This window comes from Ambystoma mexicanum, chromosome 3p (genome assembly GCF_040938575.1).
Source record: "Ambystoma mexicanum isolate Mex_15411 chromosome 3p, UKY_AmexF1_1, whole genome shotgun sequence".
In the NCBI taxonomy this organism is placed as follows: Eukaryota; Metazoa; Chordata; class Amphibia; order Caudata; family Ambystomatidae; genus Ambystoma; species Ambystoma mexicanum.
In genome coordinates this window covers 1,210,894,185-1,210,912,641 of record NC_090925.1, presented here as the reverse complement: position 1 = coordinate 1,210,912,641, position 18,457 = coordinate 1,210,894,185, and the positions used below count along the sequence as shown (strand labels likewise).

Below are 18,457 nucleotides of genomic sequence, written 5' to 3'. Positions count from 1 at the left end.
ACAAATGAATTCTGTGCCGAAAAACTCCACCCATTCATTGGTAGAGGTACTGTCATGTGGAGGCAGTAATTTCTCTTGTAGGCTGTCCAGCAGCAGGGCAGCTGATAAGATGGTGTGCTTTTTCGAAAGGTGAGAATACCCAAATGTAAGGCTTGCCAAGGGACAGTAATGAGGGGGCGGCAAGACTGTGTGGTAATCCAAGAATGTGTGACAAAGGTCTACAGAGTGACTCTGTGCCGATAAGGCTGTGCCCAATCAACAAGAACCAATCCAGTATGAAACAAACTCTTCATAGTAAGATTTTGACAGTGGAATCACCTCCTTGAGTTATGGTGGCGTTTCTGTTAATCCGTGTTGAATAGATCTAACATTCTGGCATTGATCCAGGCCACCCGGATGCTAAGAATGATATCATCTCGCGATATTGCCTCGGTGGACTTCGTAGACGACCATAAAACGGATTTGGTGGCTCTTGCAATCCCTTCTCGAATAATCTGTGAACTACTATTCTCTGAAACTGTTAAATGTAGATGAATGGGATATGACTTAGGGCCTCATTACACGGTAGGCGGAGGACCAAGGTGCTATTAGCTATTAGCGCCATGGCTCATGCCGGTAAAATACCGGCACCGCCTTGGCGGAAAGGGGATTTACCGCCCCATTCCAAGGTTGGTGGGGCGGTAAATCCCCCTTCCGCCATTGCCCTTCCCCATTCCCATTTCTGCCCCATAGGGCTCTATGGGAATGGGGAAGGCGCTAATTACGGCACCGCAATTTTGCGGTGCCGTAACTAGCTCCGAGGTCCCTTAGCGGGTTGGTTTTTAACGCCTGCAAAAAGCAGGCGTTAAAGCACCAACCCGCTAAGGGACCTCGTAGTAAGGCGGTAATGGTTAACGGTCACCGTTACCATTAACGGTGGCCGTTAACCATTACCGCCTTCCGTGTAATGAGGCCCTTAGTCTTGGAATTCGATAGAAAAAATGCCATGTTAAGTAGGAGGTCCCTTCAAGATGCGAAATCTATGATTGATTCCCCAGTAGAGGCGAAAATAAAGAGCAACATTGATTGCAACGACCAGTTTTCTCGAACTGTGTTTAGTTTGAAAGAATTGGGAAGGAATGGAGAAAAAACATCCCTCGCATAAATATGACATAGAGGTCCAAACATATCAAAGGGAATTTAGGAGGGAAACTAGATATATTAATACATTGCAAAGGGCTCCTGCAGAAAGCATTTCTATGGTTAGGTGAGCCTGTCAATGCTACAAAAATTGGCTGAAGCAACACAGAAACACAATGGCGCGTAATGATGCTGAATTTATGTTGAACATCATGATGACCAGGCAAGTGGGTACATTCTGGTCAGTAATTAATAGCCTAGAATCCACCCAGGTTGAAATGCAGATCAATTCGGTACCAGAAGTACAATGGGTAACTAAATCATTGTCGAAAATTAAATGCTGACGATGTTGCCATTAAAAAGGAACCTGAGAATTGGAGAGAATTCAGATGGTCATTTAACCTTGAATGTGAGGATGAGTTAAAGGCTATTAAGAATGCGAGTAAATGGCATGCTATAGGGCCCAATGGTCTTACTAATCTAGTTCTTAAAAATGCAAAACAGAAGTTTGGGCAGATGTCCTATATACATTATTTACTAACATCATTAAAACTAGGGAAATGCCTAAGGGCCTCATTACACGGTAGGCGGAGGACCAAGGTGCTATTAGCTATTAGCACCTTGGTCCATGCCAGTAAAATACCGGCACCGCCTTGGAGGAAAGGGGAATTACCGCCCTATTCCAAGGTTGGCGGGCGGTAATTCCCCCTTTCCCCATTGCCCTTCCCCGTTCCCATTTTTGCCCCATAGGGCTCTATGGGAATGGGGAAGGTGCTAATTACGGTGCCGCAAATTGTGGTACCGTAATTAGCACCCTGGTCCCTTTGCGGGTTGGTTTTTAACGCCTACTAAACAGCAGGCGTTAAAGTACCAACCCGCAAAGGGACCTCGTAGTAAGGCGGTAAGGGTTTACCGGTACCGGTGCCATTACCGGTACCGGTAAACCCTTACTGCCGTCCGTGTAATGAGGCCCTAAGTCTTGGAAATACTCTTATGTGGTCCTGACCTTTAAAAAGGGAATAGGGAAGATCCGAGAAATTACAGAAAAATACATTTGCTGGATGTAGACAGCGACATTTTTGGTTCCCTAGTCTTGAATGAGTTGGAGGAATGGGCTCTGACAACAGGGCACTTGAACAAGTTTCTAGCAGGTTTTAGAAAGTCGTTAGGCACTACTCTAATGGGTTGATTCTGAATCTGCTTCAATTTAAGGGGAGCAGGATACATACACCAGATATATACTTATGTTTTGTGGACTGCATTTGACTCCAAGGCTGTATCCTAGCAGCATGCTTATTTAACATCTATATTTGATATATATCTGTGAATTCCTTGACAACTGTGGTCTGGCGTCCCCTAAATTTGGTCCTCAGCACTTAAAGTTGTTTGATTATGCCGATGATGTCCTACTTGTCGATCATACTCAGATTGGCCTGTGCAGGCTGATAAGAGGTACCAAAGATTGTGCAGCAGAGAATTATCCAATTATTAAAAAGAATCAAACAGATTAGTGCATACATCCAAACAATTCAGTTTGTGTGGAAGCTCAGGTCTTCAACTTTGGAAGTTGTAGACCTATTCATTTATTTAGGCCTCCCGATTATTTACTCTCAGAATAAAGCAGCCCTTGGAGCAGAATTGCGTTCCAAAGCCGAAGTAATGAAACCCAAAATGTGTAAGATCCTAGCAAAATACGGTCATTTTTCAGTGGAGCCTGTAGTGAAGTTCTATAATGCGGAGGTAATACCGAAAATTAACTATGGCCGTGAAACAATACTATGGATAGACTGGTCAGAAACTGAAGGAATAGGCGCAGGCTCATGGAGAAATGTGCTTTGTTTACCTAATTGTGTCCCTTGCGCTGTGAAGAGATATGAGCTAGGACTAATTCAATGAAAGCGAGACTCATGTGAAGTGGCCTCACGTTATTGGGTAAGGTTCTCAAACCTCGTAAGGGCTCTTTGTATTCTGATTAACATGAAGTTCTGCGATAAAAAATGCATGCACTCTTGGAGCAGTGGTATGTAAAATGTAATCAGAAGCTGAGGACTTCAGAGAGTTTGCAGGAAATGTCATCTAATTCTGTTTAGTTGAAAAGGAACCTCTAGGATTGGGACTGGATCTCTACATTGGAGGCTGTAGAAAAGTATAAATTAACCCTGACCTGTTTGTTATCAGAACACAGACAATGAGGATGTTTACCCACTAATTTGAATACATTTCCACATATGATCTGAAGACAGCAGTTCCTTCGCCTCAGGTTGAACTTAGTCTTCATGCAAGAAATAATGCAGATAAGGAACAATGCAGACTGCCCAGATGTGACCTGTAGATTCTGTAAAAGTCCATCTCGACTAGAATCTTTAATCATTTTATGCCACTGCCCAGAATTGCGAGAGAAGCCCCAATTGTATTTTGAAAATGCTTTGAAAGCTCTTAGAATGGTTGATGAGGAAGCTCTCTGGGTTGTGATTTCAAAGGGTGTGTCAACATCCATAATAATAGGAGCATTGCCATTTTTAAAGGATTGTTGTTTATTGCATTTTTAGCTTGTATTATTAACTAATACCAGAGGAGTAGTGCTTTGGGTCTGATTTAATTTGACGATTAATTTATGGAATTAGTTGCTAATGAAATGTGTTGATTTTTAAAATTGTTTTTACATACATTATTGAACTAGAGAAACTGTTTGATATTGATGTCTGTTTGAAATCGATTCAATAAATGTTGTAAAAGGTTATTGATTTTAACTATATCACAATAATAAAAAAATAGTAAGATTTCAATGCCTTGGCAATCCAACAGGTGGCATGCAGCAGGTGTTGGCAGGATTTGATTTCAATTTGGGTGGCCAATAAATGGAAATACCTAAAGTCATTATTTGAAAAAGATCCTTTTAGGGAACCATGAAACATCTAAAACAGATACATATCTTTGATGATATTTGCAGAGGCAACTGGGATAACCCCCACCTGGGGAATCCAGGTATCAGGCAGACTAGCATTTATAGACATGTGTATTTTATATGATTGGTGAGCATGTCTTGCCAGTACCAGAAGACCCTTTAGAGTGAGCTTTGATTTGGTTTGCCAAAATATTTAGAAATGTGATACCACCACTCTGGGTTATTCCTCTAACATCTGTGTTGCGATTGTGGCACACTATGGTTGCAATATATTTGACATAAAGGGTTTTCTGGGAAAGTATATGGCTTATCCAAGTGCATGCATTTAGCTTTTAAAAACGGTGAAAGATGACAATAAAATAATAAAATACTAATATCACCTCAAAGTGAACATGTTTCTTTTCCACTTTTGGCTTTGATGGATTGTAAAATTCTGAGGGAGTGCCTTGTAGCATGTAATACATTCTGAGTCTCACAGACGTTTCAGGGTCTGAGTCTGGATGTTCATATTCTTTATCTACCATCTATAGGAAAAAAAGAGGTAAGATGACATATACAACAACTTAACAACTTAAAGATCCTCTAAAAATTGCAGATCTTTAAATGTAGCATGTATTAAATTAAATACAAATTGGGCATGGTCTTCCCAGGCTACATAAAATAATCATTCTAAATCAGCCAAAAGTCTAAAGTAAAATCAATCATTCAATGATCATTCTAAATCAAAGTACGGTGAACGTTAATCTATTAACAAACAAATGCGCAATGTACCCTTTGCATATGGCATGTAGACGATTCTAAGAGGTGCCATATTTGGTTGCTTTACAAATGGAAGTAGGAAGCGTATAGACTTGTCATACATTCTTGCTCCTAGAACATTAAACATATGTATACTTTTCTTCAGTTTGATATGTGTCATGTGTCGCCGCCCCCAAGGTAACTTGCTGACAAGCTTGCATTTCTGGAGACCTACAATCCACCAAAAGTAATGACGTGCAGACTTGAACTCTATATCCCCAAACTCTGGAACCTCTTCCCATCAACACAACACTCGTCCCTTCCCTTGTACATTTCAGGAAGGCTCTCAAAACCCCCTCTTCAAGGAATGGCTCCTCCCTAGTACCTAGTGTGGTGTAGCCGGGGCAAAACTTGGCTCCTGCCGAGAACTACATATACAGAAATTATACAGAGCCTGGTGTGAAAGTATACTTCTTTATTTCGTTACAGTGTGCAAACTGCTGCGCCTTGCGACTGTCCTGATCTCCCTGTGGTGTTGCATCATGGCACAGGATGCGCGGGATGTGACATATCCCGCAGGCATACAAAAGTACTTTCTGACATGGTGGCACCTCATTGTGCTCATATTTCCTAAATTAGTTGCACAGGTGTCCTGATGCATCTGACAGGGTGAGACGAAGTGTTCACCTGTTCACTCACTTCCCCTGTATTCATGACAGATGAAGCTTCTTCCCTTTGCAGTTCCTCCTTGGGTTTGTACCCGTTTTACACCAGTATTTCTTAAAGTGAGACATATTGCGAGTGATTAGTGGATCTGAAGTCTCACAGTTACCATGGACCGATTGATATGAGATACTGTCATGGGCCCTGGGTCACATGGAGATTCCTATTTCCTCATCTGTTTGCGACAAACCAACACCCGATCACCTATATATATGGACTTTCAGGCAGCACGTCTCCTGTGATGTGCAAATGTCTTCATATCTACCATTCTTTCATGGTCAGCCACTGCTACTTCCTGATGCAGTGGTTCATCTCTGGTTGCTAAAGGTGGTAGCCTTGTTCTGAATGTTCTCCCAACTCGGCAGGGCATTTCCAGTGGTGCTGTGGGGTGAGTTCCTGTAGACTCTCAGCAGACTGTACAAATCTTGGTTAAGGGACATGTTGCTGTGCTCATTTTGTTGCACCACCTTATTGAGACTGCCCATGAATCTCTCAATCATTCTGTGATCCTTTGGCCACAGAGGTGTGATTGTCCTGTGATGGACACCCACATACCATAGAAAACAGGCACATTCTGTCCCGCTGAACGTAGGCCCATTGTCTGACTTGAGAACTTCGAGGATCCCCCACGCTGAGAAAATGAAGTTCAATTCAGGAATTACCGCTGCCGATAACGAGGATGACACAACTTGCACGATGGGGAATCGTAAATATTCATCCATCACTACCAGCAGATACTTTCCATCCTTAAGAGGTCCAAAGAAATTGACCACCACCTTGCTCCATACAGTCTCAGGCAGCTTCGACATCTACAATGTCTCAGGTTTTTCTGACCTCAAGGTGCATTGGCATTGGTGGCAGGATTGTATGGTGTGTTCCACCAGAGCTTTGAGTCTTGGAAACTACATGGTATCTCTAATTTGCCGCTTTGTTGCGCCCACCCCTCAATGTCTTCCATGAGCAAGATCGAAAATTTGTTGTCGCAGATTGAAAGGGATAACCAGGTGAGCGCATCTCATGATGAGTCCTTCTGCAGACACAGACAGTTTATCCTGAACTTGCTTGAATGCACACAAGATGGTCACTGATATCTTGCCATTTTGATGACCATCTAGACTCACAGAGCTCCATCCTTAGGACGCTATTAGTTCCTTTACATTGAGTAAAGTTTCTTCCTGGAGTGCACATTCACTAATGAGTGGGATGGATACAGGCCAGACAGCCACGTCTGGGTAATGAAATTGATGTATTCCTCCACTATGGAGAGACCCCGTCGCAGATCAGGTTGAGGATGTCTGGATGTCAAATCTGCTGGATTATATTGTTTCCCTGGCTTATGAACAATAGTTAAGTCACACTCTTACAAAGGAAGACCCCATCACTCTATGCGTGGCAGCATCTTACACAGTGGATCCCTATAAATGGTATCAGGGCCTGGTGGTCAGTTACTCTCGTCAATGGTTTCTCAATGAAGAAGATGTGAAAGTGTTCAAAGGCCTTCCTTTTTTGATTGAGAGTGCAGTCATTCGACATCTAACAGACCATTACTGGTATAGGCAATCACTGTTCTTGGAGAGTCCCTCCCGGGTCTGTTTTGTGCAAGTATGACCCCTAGAACAACTAGACTTGCTTCCACAGTCAATTCCAAACAAAGAGACAGGTCAAAGTATGCCATGTGGTCCGCCAAATCAATGTCCTGTTTAATTTGCAGGAAAGCATTGTCACACAGGGAGGACCATTGAAATGCCACATTCTGCTTGGTGGGGTACTTGTGGTGGCAAAATTATTGATGTACTTGCAGCAGTAGCTAGCCATTCCCAGAAATTAGCAGACATTACTAATGTCTTTAGGAGCGGAGATTTCCAAGATGGCCTTGACTTTCCCCGGGTCAGGTCACAGGCCTTTGGGAGAAATTACATGTCCAAAGAATTTCAGATAAGACTTGTAGAAAACACATTTCTCTGCTTCGAGCATTAACCCTTCTGTCGTAAATGCAGCGCACACTTGTGTAAGTGCTTGATCATGCTGCTCCATTGTGGACACAAATATTAAGATGTCGTCACTATAACTGAAACAGCTTCCTATTTGATCATCCTGTGGATAATCCCTTGATCTTTAGCAGCCGAGGAGATGTCAAAGCTTAGGCACACAACCCTGAACAGACCAATGTCCATGGAGAACGTTGTTATGTACCTTGATTGCACATCCATCTCCATCTGGTGATATCCTTTGTTAAGGTCCAGCTTCGAGAATACTCATTCCCCATTAGGCATGCTTATCATGTCATGCAGATGCATACCTGTATGTCTTTCTCGCCCAGTTGCCTTATTGGCCTGCCTCATGTCCACGCAGATGCATATATCATCACCAGCTGTACTTTTCTACGGGACAGCTACAATGGGACCCGACACTGCCTCAATGATGTTGTAAATATGTATTCCCAATGGCCTAAATGGGGAAAGAAATACAGGCCGAGTATATTAATTGAAGGCAGCATGTCTGCCATTATGTTGAATTGGGCCTAGGCTCTGTGGCTAGTAAATTGAGCATAGACCTTGTGAACATTGCTGAAGTGGATGTTTCTGCCATTTACTGAATTGGATTTAGTTTCTGCAGCATCCTAGAGAACCTTTCAGGTTGCCAAGTATGCAGCTGGATGGATGGCAGTGCAAACATGAGTGATTGTGCAACAATTAGGCCTTGATTGCATTTTCTCATAAGAAACTCTTCCCAGAGGTGAGAATATTCCAATAACTAACAGTTTGTGTCCTTGTCATATGCAGATGAGTATGCAATAGTAACAAGGACAGGTTTTAACGTGGGAGAGCAGGACGGTTTGGGGATAGCTTGGGATGCCTCGATATCTGGTCACACGGGAGGGAATATCACTGTATCTAGTTGTTGCCTTGATTTTATCCATTTCGCCTTCTATTTAATGCTATATGATTTGATTATTTCAGGTGTCATTACTCTCTTCGGCCTCTGGAGACTAGGTTGCTCTGTCTCACGTATGCTTTTCTACAGCTCTAATTGATCATACTTGGCACTCATAAATGGTTGCTCCTTTACTTAATCTAAGAGAAATATGTCCTGAGCATATTGCTTATCCTTTCTAACTCTCTTTGTACCCTTCAGTAGCTTCTCACTGTGGCATCATTGATCTCTGGCCAGCAGCTGTTCTTTGTTCATGCATGACTTCGTATTTCCAGCTCTGTAAGGTCTGCAGTTCTAGTCTCTCCCCTTCAAGCTCTTCCCTTACTATTCATTGAGAGTCAATGTTCCTTTTTCCAACATGCCTGCTCTATCCACGTTATGTATTCTACTGCAGCAAGCTTCTAGATAACTCTTCTAGCCTGCATTTCTGCATGTATATATACTTATTAGTCAGCTGGTTACTTTATCTTCTTTGCATATCTCACGAGACCCGCTCACCTTCCAGCCGTTATTGCATTTGCATTAAACCTTATTTCTTTTGCAATTCGGGCGTCTCTTTATTGTTTCCTGAAAACCACTGGGAGTCTACATCTGGTGATCTTAACGTAATCTCCAACGCCTCCCGAGGACACCAGGGTCCTGCTGCTGCATGTTCCGGGCCGCAGCACCCACCTGCAGAGACCAGTTTGTGCACACACCAGCAAAGAGGCGAGCAGGCATTGTGTTTCTCTAAAAGTCTGCCTGGTTTCTGGATTGGGGGCACTGGGCCTGGCTGTACAGGCATTTCACAAGGGCACAGTATCGGTGGGACTCAGAGCTCACATAGTAAGTTGAGTGCACATTTTGTATATAATAGAGTGTTTTCTTTTTTTAATTTAGCATTTAGTTTATTTTAAACTTTTGCTACTCAATACAGTCTTTAAAAGAAAAATCACAAACTTACATCATTTGACATCACATGAAAACTTAAAAGAACTAGAAAGGTAAAAATCTGGAAAGTTAAAAAGCTGAAAGGTGAAGAGAATGGGAGGAGGGATTAGGGAGTGGGAGGACAGGGAAGGGAGAAGGCGAAAGAAGGGGCCCAACCGCCATGCGAACTAGAAGAACCTTAATTAGGATTCATTACAGTTCTGTTTCAATACATTTCTTTGTGTAGATTAACTAAAGAAAATTTACCAGAGTCTGTGTTAGACACGTTAGCCTCTCCACAGACAGACTCCCACCATGCCTCTGCATCGGTCCCAAAGCTTTTACACATACAGACGTACAGTAGGAGTGTTGTCTCTATTCTTAGAACTGAGCAGAAAAGGATCAGATGTTTTAGGGTTTCTGGTTAGTCTGCTGCTATCATCAACTGAAATCCCCTCATATCTGTGCAATGTGATTTTAGTGTGGACTATATTCAGTCTGAATCTAAGAAATAGATCCCTTTGTTTTGGTCTCGGAAACCTATTCAAATATTGGGGGGTATGTTGGGTAGTCCAGCAAGTGAGTTTGACAGTGTGTGAGTCTGTGAATTTGATCTTTTAGCTTCAGTTTCGCTCCAGTCTGCAGCCTATAGGGGCTTTTTCACCAACAACAGGTTTCTGCATAGGGCGTCAACTTTAAGGCCAAGGCTAGACAGTGTTTTTTTTTGCATTGGTCTCACCACAATTTCAGCGGCCAGTCAGACAATCCCTCACTTTTCATCTTTATAATCTGGCAATTAGGTGTATTTAGTTTGCTGAAAATCATCATGGATTTGCAGATTATCCTGATATGTAAGGAGAGGAGACCTAACTTGTGCCTGATGATAGACATAGGTATTTGCATAATCGTTTTCTAGAAGTGGCTTTATAGTCTCTCCCAGACTTCCCAGGGTAGACCAAGGGATGCCTCTGTTGTGTATGTGAGTGTTGGTATGACTTTTTGGTTATAGAATAGAATTTATGATCGAGAAGCTGTTTCAGGACAAAATAATCGGCGTATAAAAGCCAACCAGCAGATGTTCCGTTAATCGTAGGTGGACATGACCTTGGGGGATCTAAGACCTCTTTCATGTGTGTGATAAAAAATATTATACAGGATGGGTACCCTAAGGGACAGCACTGCTTCAATCCCCTGTAAGTATTGATCGTCCTTGTTAAGGTGCTCACCTGGTCGAGTCTGACCTTAAGTGCGGTTCTGGTGTATAGATCTCTGAATGCTGCTACTAGGTCCCCAGGGCATCCCATCGCCGTCATTTTGTCCCAAAGTAACCCTCGACTAACACTGTTGAAGGCACACTCCATGTCTATACAAGCCATATAGAGTTTGCCTTCCCCTTGAGCGTCTTCATCTTTAATAGGCTAATCAGGAGCAAATTTAAGCTACAGCCAACTAAACTGAGAAAGCCAGTTTGCCTGGGGTCAAAAGACCCTGTCTCCTTCACCCATTCTTACAGGCGTAACAGCAGGATTCCCCCAAAGATCTTTCCCAGGACCTCAAAAAGGGCGATAGGGCGGTAATTGCTTGGAGCCGCCCTATCACCCTTCTTGAAGATGGGGACCACAACTGCTTGCTTCCATGAGGCATGGACTCTACCGCACCGAGCAACATGCCTGAATAGAGCCAAACGTAGCATTTGTCATACCAGCGGGCCCTGGCACCCACGTGTTGCTGACTTTCATTATTGTGCGCAAGATTTCCTCCCTATCAACGTGGATCACCCATTGGGTGCATTGGTCACAACCAGTTTCTTCCCTCACATTCACCTTCAGGGAAAATAGATTTCCAAAGTACTCAACCAAGGAATTCCCAGGTATTGGGTTTACTTGAAGTAAACCATTGTTGATCGTCCCGCCATTCAGTAGTTGCCACAGAGTTTTTCAAATCAATAGTCGGCAGCATAATATGTGAATATTTCTGATAGAGGTTGCTCTGTAAGATATTATCCAATTTCTGTATTTTTGTTTTCTTTTCTTAATTGCCAATCCTCTAGTAATAAGTGGGAGGGCTCACAGGGTCCTAAAATGACTGTGCAAGATGTGTTTCTGTTTAGCTATAGTTTTATCAAAGGAGTGACTTAAGATAAATCAGGGGTTAGTTCCTCTTTTTAGTGCCTTCGTGAAGATGGTCAACACAGGCTCATATTCCGCCCCCTCTACGCCCATCTGTTGCCAAGCAGTACATTTTTCATTTAAAGCTGGCACTATCAACCTGTTTCTTCCCGGTTCTAGGTCCAACTTATAGTATCAAAGATCTGTTTAAATCATTCCTTTCCGGCTCATTCCAGAACAGGAGAGCACCACTGGGTCATGGTCGCTATGTTCAGAGCGGTATACTATCAGTGATATTACCACTGACAAAGCAGTACTAGAAACAAAAAAATAATCCAGAGTTGCACTGGATGTCTCTGAGTGCCATCTCGGCACCCTTATTAGGTCTCCTTTGACTTGGCCGTTCACCATGTGGATGTCCCTCACCGCTGTTTCCTCCATCCACTCCTGATATTTACCTCTCTTTTTCCTAGAAGCCGCCCTGACCATCCCATCCTTCCTCACACCCAGACATATGCAATCAACCTTTAGATCACCACAAATCATTACCCAAGGCCCAGCCATTTGTATATACATTGAATCTATCCATGACATCACACATTCTACAAAGGTACTTGAGTTCCTGGAACTTGAATTCCAATAGAGGTTGAGCAGGGCCAAACGCCCCTTCCCATTTAGAGGCTGATCCCGTAGTTTGATTATTATTATAATCTGGATGTTAGGGCTTGGGTGGATAACTCAAATGATGTTCTCTATAGAGCTGTTTCGTATCAATGTCAGCAGTCCAGAACCAGACCTTCCGAGATTCCCTTTAGTTGCTTTATTAAGATGGGCGGTGAAGCCATCTAGTATTGGGTTTCTCTAAGCCAGGCTTCCTGTAAGCATATAATGTCCAGGTTGGCCACTACTGAATATATTGAAAAAGGTGGGAGAATCCTCTAGTATTCCAGGAGCCGATGTCCAGCTGTCCTGGAGCCCTTGGAGCTTGACTCTATTCAGTAGGTTCTCGTGCTATAGCTCTCGCTAGCCAGTCCCAAGACTGTTCTTTATCTATCTTGGGGTAATGGGGGGCTGTTCTCAAAGTCCGACCTTCGTTTTCTGTCTCTTTGCTTATTCCTCATATAGTGATCTTTATTGATTCTGGTCCATGTAGAACCACTGGATTAGCCCTCAAGGGTTTAATTTGCTGATCATCACGTTGGAGACTTTCGGTGCTACTATCACTGCTGCCTATGCCAATTTTCTCCCTCCGACTTAGAGTTTGCAGGCTCATGCCTTGATCCCTGGCCAACTTGGGTGGAGTCTTACAATCTTTTCAAGCCTAGAGCCCTCAGCTCATCGTTCGCATTCGTCAGCGGAACAGTTAAGGTGGCAGAGGCCTTGTGCAGGCACACTCGGTCGTTCTCGCTTTCGTTTGGGAAATCGACAATCCTGATGTCTTTGGAGTCGATCACCCGCAATCGAGGGACATGATGATGTAAACAAGTTATATTTGAATGATTTAAGCTTAAACCGTCATCTGCCCTCAGCACCCTTTCCAGGATTACCTTGCGGTTATGAAGGTTGCAGTCCCGTTTCTTGTACGTTTGTGCCCAGGTGTTAAATTTTGATCTACGGACGTGAGCCGACTCCTCATATTCTGGATCCCTGATTGCTTTGCGGGTAGATCTATTACTTTGTGAGCGCTCAATCATTCTGACCATCAATAAGGACTGTTTCTCTGTTTTCGGGGCTTGCCTCTCACTATTGCCCATTTATCTGCTAGTGTCAAGAATGGTGAGTTAGGTTGAGTCACTCTCTTAAACTGGAAAGATGGTCCATCTTTTGCACATCCCCAGTCAGGTGGAATTGTTCCTGTAAGCTGTTCTTCCAGGGATTCCTCAGATGGGTAGTCTTCATATGTTGATATCTGCATCAGTGGATCAAGGGTTTCCAAATCAATAATTTCACCCTCCAACAGTGGAGTCACAATTGGCTTTTCACAGGTTCTCACGTTTGAGGGACTTTCCCTATTGTGATCCATAGAGTGACGGTCCATTGAAATTCAAGGATTTGTTGGTTGCACAAAGACTGTTCTCAAGTTTCTGATAAAGTTCTGTGTGCCACAGCGGCTAGGGGTTTTCGATAAAGGCATATTCTTTAATTTCGTCAGCTTCTTCAGGTGCTCAGGCTTTTTGGCCTCTGCTGTCTCTTTTTTGTGCCTCGGGGTGCCCCAAAAACAAATTGGGAAGGGAGCCACACAGAGGGCTGTTTTCGAGGCTTTCTCCTCAGTTGCTATAAGCATTGCCATTTCAGAATTACAGCCAGCCTGGACCTGAAGAACCCCTGAGAGTCCTGGGGTAGTATTCAGACGAAGGGGCACAGAGAGTTCTGGAAGGCAAGTGGAAGCTCGAGGGAGGGGTCCTGTGACCCATCTTCATTCTCTTAGGTTGGTGAAGACTGAACACTGTCCACTAAAGCAGCTGAGCTAGAATTGGGTTTGACCTGTGAGGTGCACAGGTTCAGGTTCACAGGCACTAGCAGGACAAGTTCCTCGCTCGCTTCTTGTAGAGTTTTTATAATCACACCCTCTTTTTCTTTTTCTTTTGCTCTTTTGTCTCTCGAGGCCTCAATGAACGATTCGATGAATACAATCGTGGTGTGCATTAGAGCAAGCAACGTCGTTTGATCCTTAAAACTGTTGTTTAGATTTTCATACATTTATAGGAACAGCGCAGTGTGATGGAGCCCATTGAGCATATAGAGGCTTGTATTTTGGCAATCTGTGGGCCCACTAGGCCCTCCATCAAAGGGACTACCATAGACTGTTGCTCCCGAGAACTCTTTCCTGGGTCAAGGGTTTCTCTTAACTTTGGATGTGTCGTGTTCCAGCTTGCATCCTGATCAGAATCCTCACACAAGTCTTCACCTGGGGCATGGCTCGCATGCGTCCGTTAGAGGGACAAGGCCAGATGTCATTGAGAAAAGAGCAGGGGATACCAGGGGGTCCTCTAGAGATAAAGCTGATTTGAGCTTCTTTGTGGGTAAAATCGGGCAGGAGTCTAAGTCTCTTCCATCTTCTGAGAGCAAGCACTTTTTTTGCCCTGGCAAATGGCATTCACATTTAGTTGTAGTGTCAGGTTGGCAATATATTTAGTGAGTCTGGCCCCTAGTGTGAACTTCACTAGTATAGTGGATTTATGTTCACATAAGTCCATCTTCAAACAGTTGCAGGCAAGTGCTCTTAGATAACCGGATTCCATAATCAAATTATTGGGGGGTGGAGGGGGTGATGTTTCTGAAGGAGTCATGTTCGTTGTTACCTCTTTTATTTGAGTAGGTGAGCCGTGAGGACCAGAGCAAGGGTATCAGAATTTGCCAATACGTCTGCATTTGATGGATCGTATCACACTTCCTCCCGGACTAAGGCAACTAGTGTGGGGCCCAACAGAGAGGGCATTACAGCCCCTGACAGCTGGCAGAGATTGAATGTCCACTCTCTGTTTAAAATGCCATTTCAATTTAGTGTAGTCTGACAGTGATTTACTTCTTTTTTTAAGGCAGGGCTTTCCCTTTTTACTTAAGGGATCCATCATTGTAGTAGTAACTGGAGCAGCCCCCTGCAAATTCACTGCCACGTTGGTAATAGTCAGAGTGGCCCGTGCCTCCAGCGCCCCACTGGTTAGTAGCATCATTAACTGGTAGGATGATTACCACAAATTCTCTGTTCCTCTGCGTGGCCTCCACCAGCCCCCACTCCTCTGCCCTCTGATTTTCAACATCCAAACAGCCTCAACTTGCTGCCACCGTTGAAGTGTGTAGGGCGATGAAGTCTTAGTGGCATCCTCGTGAAGGGCGGTGGGAGGAGAGGGAGCAGAAATGTCAAAAGAATAAAGAGAAGGGGGTGAGGTGGGGGGAACAGGAGATAACCCATGTGTGATTCCAGAGTTGGAGGCAGTAGATGCAACACTCCAGTTTTGTCCAACAGAATCGAGATCAAGGGTCACTACAATCAGAGAGTTTCCCACATTAACAAAGTTCTGGATCATCGCCCCATTACCTGTGGCCAGTAACATCCTGGCTTGGCTACGGGCCCTTTGAGGTCCGCTGGCCCCCGATACCATCTCCATTGGCTCGCCAGAGGCAATTTGTTCCTCGGTTTCCCACAGGGGTCAGGAAAGTTCTGGAGGTCTAGTTACCCTGCTGCCCGCAGAGGAGCGAGGCACGGCAGAGCTGTGCTCAATGTCTCTCTGACGCCTCCCAACGGCTAACACGCCAAACACTCCCGCAACACTCTGCCTCGCTCCGCTCCAGTAAGAGACTTTAGGAGTTTTTAGGTTGTGATGTACTCCTCCCACTAGCAAAGGCAGACTAGTGAGTCAGTTCAGAGTCTCTCGCCAGCACGCTAAACACTCTTGCAACACTTCTTTTTGATATCCTTTTATTGCTTGTGAATTGATGTATTGGGGGAAGCTCCTGTTAGCAGGGAGAGACAACATTGTATTTCAAGTGATAGACCTACGATAAAAAGGCAGGATATCCCTCGGTCTTAGACCGAAGGGGATTTGAAGAGGTTTGAGTACCTTTGTCTCGAGGTAAGGAGAAAGAGGAAGGTTCTACATAATTGTTTAAATAAGTGTTTTTATTGTTAGATGTTGTTAGCAATTGTGCATAGAAGGGTGTTTTCTGTTAGGTATTGGTAGCAACTGTGTAAACCAAGGTGTTTGGAGACAGATATATGTAGCAAGTGTGTAGATGAACTTGGTTATTCTCAGGTATTGTTAGTAGTTGTAGTAGTTGTGTGAATAGGCAAATCTGCTGTTAGATTGTTTTTTTTTTTAAATAGGAACGTCTGACGTTTTGTTAAGGAAGTGGCCACTATGCAGACCTTCTTTTAAGCACGGTCAGAGCCTTGTGACAGTATAGATACGTCATTGGAGCATATGTACAAAGTTCTTCTGCAGTATAAAGATTTTTTTTAAAGTATTATGATGAGTGGGTTCAGGGAACAGCAAGTAAAATGTCTAGACGCTGACCTGAAGAAGGCATGCATGATATGAGTTGTTAGAACATATGCATACATATTTGCTATCAACCTATAAGGGGAAACCTTTGAAAAAACAGCAGGGCATTCTAGATTTATGGAAGACGAGAATGTTTCTGATAATGGGGGAAAGAGGTCCACCCAGGTGAGCATGAAATCTACCACCCCATCACACCCATATGGGTCCTATTCATTCAGTCTACTGTAGGGTACACCAACCCCAAGTTTACTCCCCTAATAGAAGTGGAGAAGGCAATCAAGAAAGTCTGGGGGTGCCACCAAAGAATCAGTCATTTTAGAAATTTGGAAACAAGGCTCGACGAGAACTAGAAGCAGCAGTAAAAAAAGGCCGGGAGGGTGCTAACACTAGCAGTAAAGGGGCAAAACTGACAGCAGGGGTGAGGGCACAGGCAGTGCACACCTGTAGGCAGTGATCAATGGAAGAAGGGACGGATCCTCTTTAAGATAGATAGTAAAGTTGTCGACAATCCCCAGATTTAGACTGCTCAGATGTACTCAGATGATAGGGGCTGCCCCTGGGTCACAGGTGAATGGTCACAGTCAGAGGGAGAACAGGAATAGGATGATGATGGGTGGGAATCAGAGGACTCAGAGGAGGTAGCAACATGGAGAAGCAGGCTCAGACCGTGGACCGGTCAGATGGCCCTTGCTAAAACCAAGAAGCGGGTGTGTGTTCCTCGCCATAAACAGTGGGGAACACAGTTCCCATTGCTACAGAAGGGACCAGGGGGACTTCATTATGTGCCCTGGCCTCACATGGATCAGGTAAATCTAGCACATGCATTGCCCTCCCTTACAGCGGGAGCTTCCAAGTGAATGTATGCCCTTGAGAAACACACGGTAGGGCTTACTCTAGCTATGGGTGACATGAAAAGTTTTCTTTCCTCCCAGTTAGGGGAGAAGGCAGACAAGATATGTAGAAAGGTGAGGTATGGGGAAATCACTTTAAACAATGTTTTATTGTTTGCTTGTTAGGCACTTATACAGGAAGTAAATACTGTTTCAAAGCACCCACAGGGCAACAGGGAGGGGACAAGGGGATGTAAAAACGATGGAAATACATACAAATATGAATACAGTGGGAGGGGCAGGGGGAGACAGACCTACTATGCTTTGTGAGTGTCCAGAATGTGCAAGTGCAGAGGGGAGGGGGAATGGGATAGGTGATGTGGCCTCATGAGTGAGCAACAAATGAAGTGCAATGTGAGGTAAGTGCGAGCCTCCTGTGTGGAGTGTGAATCAAGACAAGTGCTGAGGATAGATAGTAGCTGGGGAGATTCAGTGTGGGAGGTTAAGGCCCTGAACACCAAACAAGCAACTGTGAGATTAGCAGAGGAGAGTGGGGGGGAAGGCAAAGGTAAAGAGGAAATTCTTGAGGAGCTTCCGGAATGTAAGAAAGTCCTGCTCAAGCAAAGAGGGATGGGGAGGCTGTTCCAAAGAAGGGTGCCAGCTGAAGAAAGAGATCGACCTCCTGCCCTCTGTTTAGCAAAACACTTTACACATAAAGAGTTGGTGCCAGAGGAGGGCAGGGGTCTAGAGAGGGAATATTTAGTAAGAGAAAGTTGCAGATAGTGTAGTCCCCAGCCCCAGAAAGCCTTGTGAATCATACAGAGGGATTTGAATTTAATCTGTGAAGCAACCGGGAGCCAGTGAAGACTTTTTAGGGTAGGGGAGATGTGGTCCCTGGGCTTAAGGCCAAGTATAACTCTTGCTGCCCTATTCTGGATTAGCTGGAGAGGGCACAGAGTTGAAGAAGGAAGAATGAGGAGGAGGCTAATGCAATAGTCAAGCCTAGAGAGATCTAGGGCTCATGTAACATTGAGCTTCTGGGAGAAGGTGAGAAAGGGTAGAATTCCTTTGAGAAGGAAGAGATGAAAGTGTGACTTCTCGCCAAAGTCCTGAGTGTGAGGGAAGAGAGCGGGGAGTCGGAGATAACTCTAAGATTTCTGGCTTCAGAGGAGGGAGCAGGTGGAGAGC

At 44.2% G+C, this 18,457-nt stretch overlaps 1 protein-coding gene across 2 annotated transcripts in view; it reads right to left on the bottom strand.

The window, feature by feature from the left end:
- The window catches only part of LOC138581368 (formin-J-like), a 1,098,959-nt gene that overhangs the window by 738,500 nt on the left and 342,002 nt on the right, over positions 1–18,457 (bottom strand). Inside the window, exon 5 of one of the 2 annotated variants that reach the window (XM_069652650.1) lies at positions 4,405–4,548. The exons of the other annotated variant lie outside the window; for it this stretch is intronic. Coding sequence (XP_069508751.1) covers positions 4,405–4,548 — 144 coding nt within the window. The remainder of the gene's footprint in view (positions 1–4,404; positions 4,549–18,457) is intronic. 2 annotated transcript variants of the gene reach the window in all.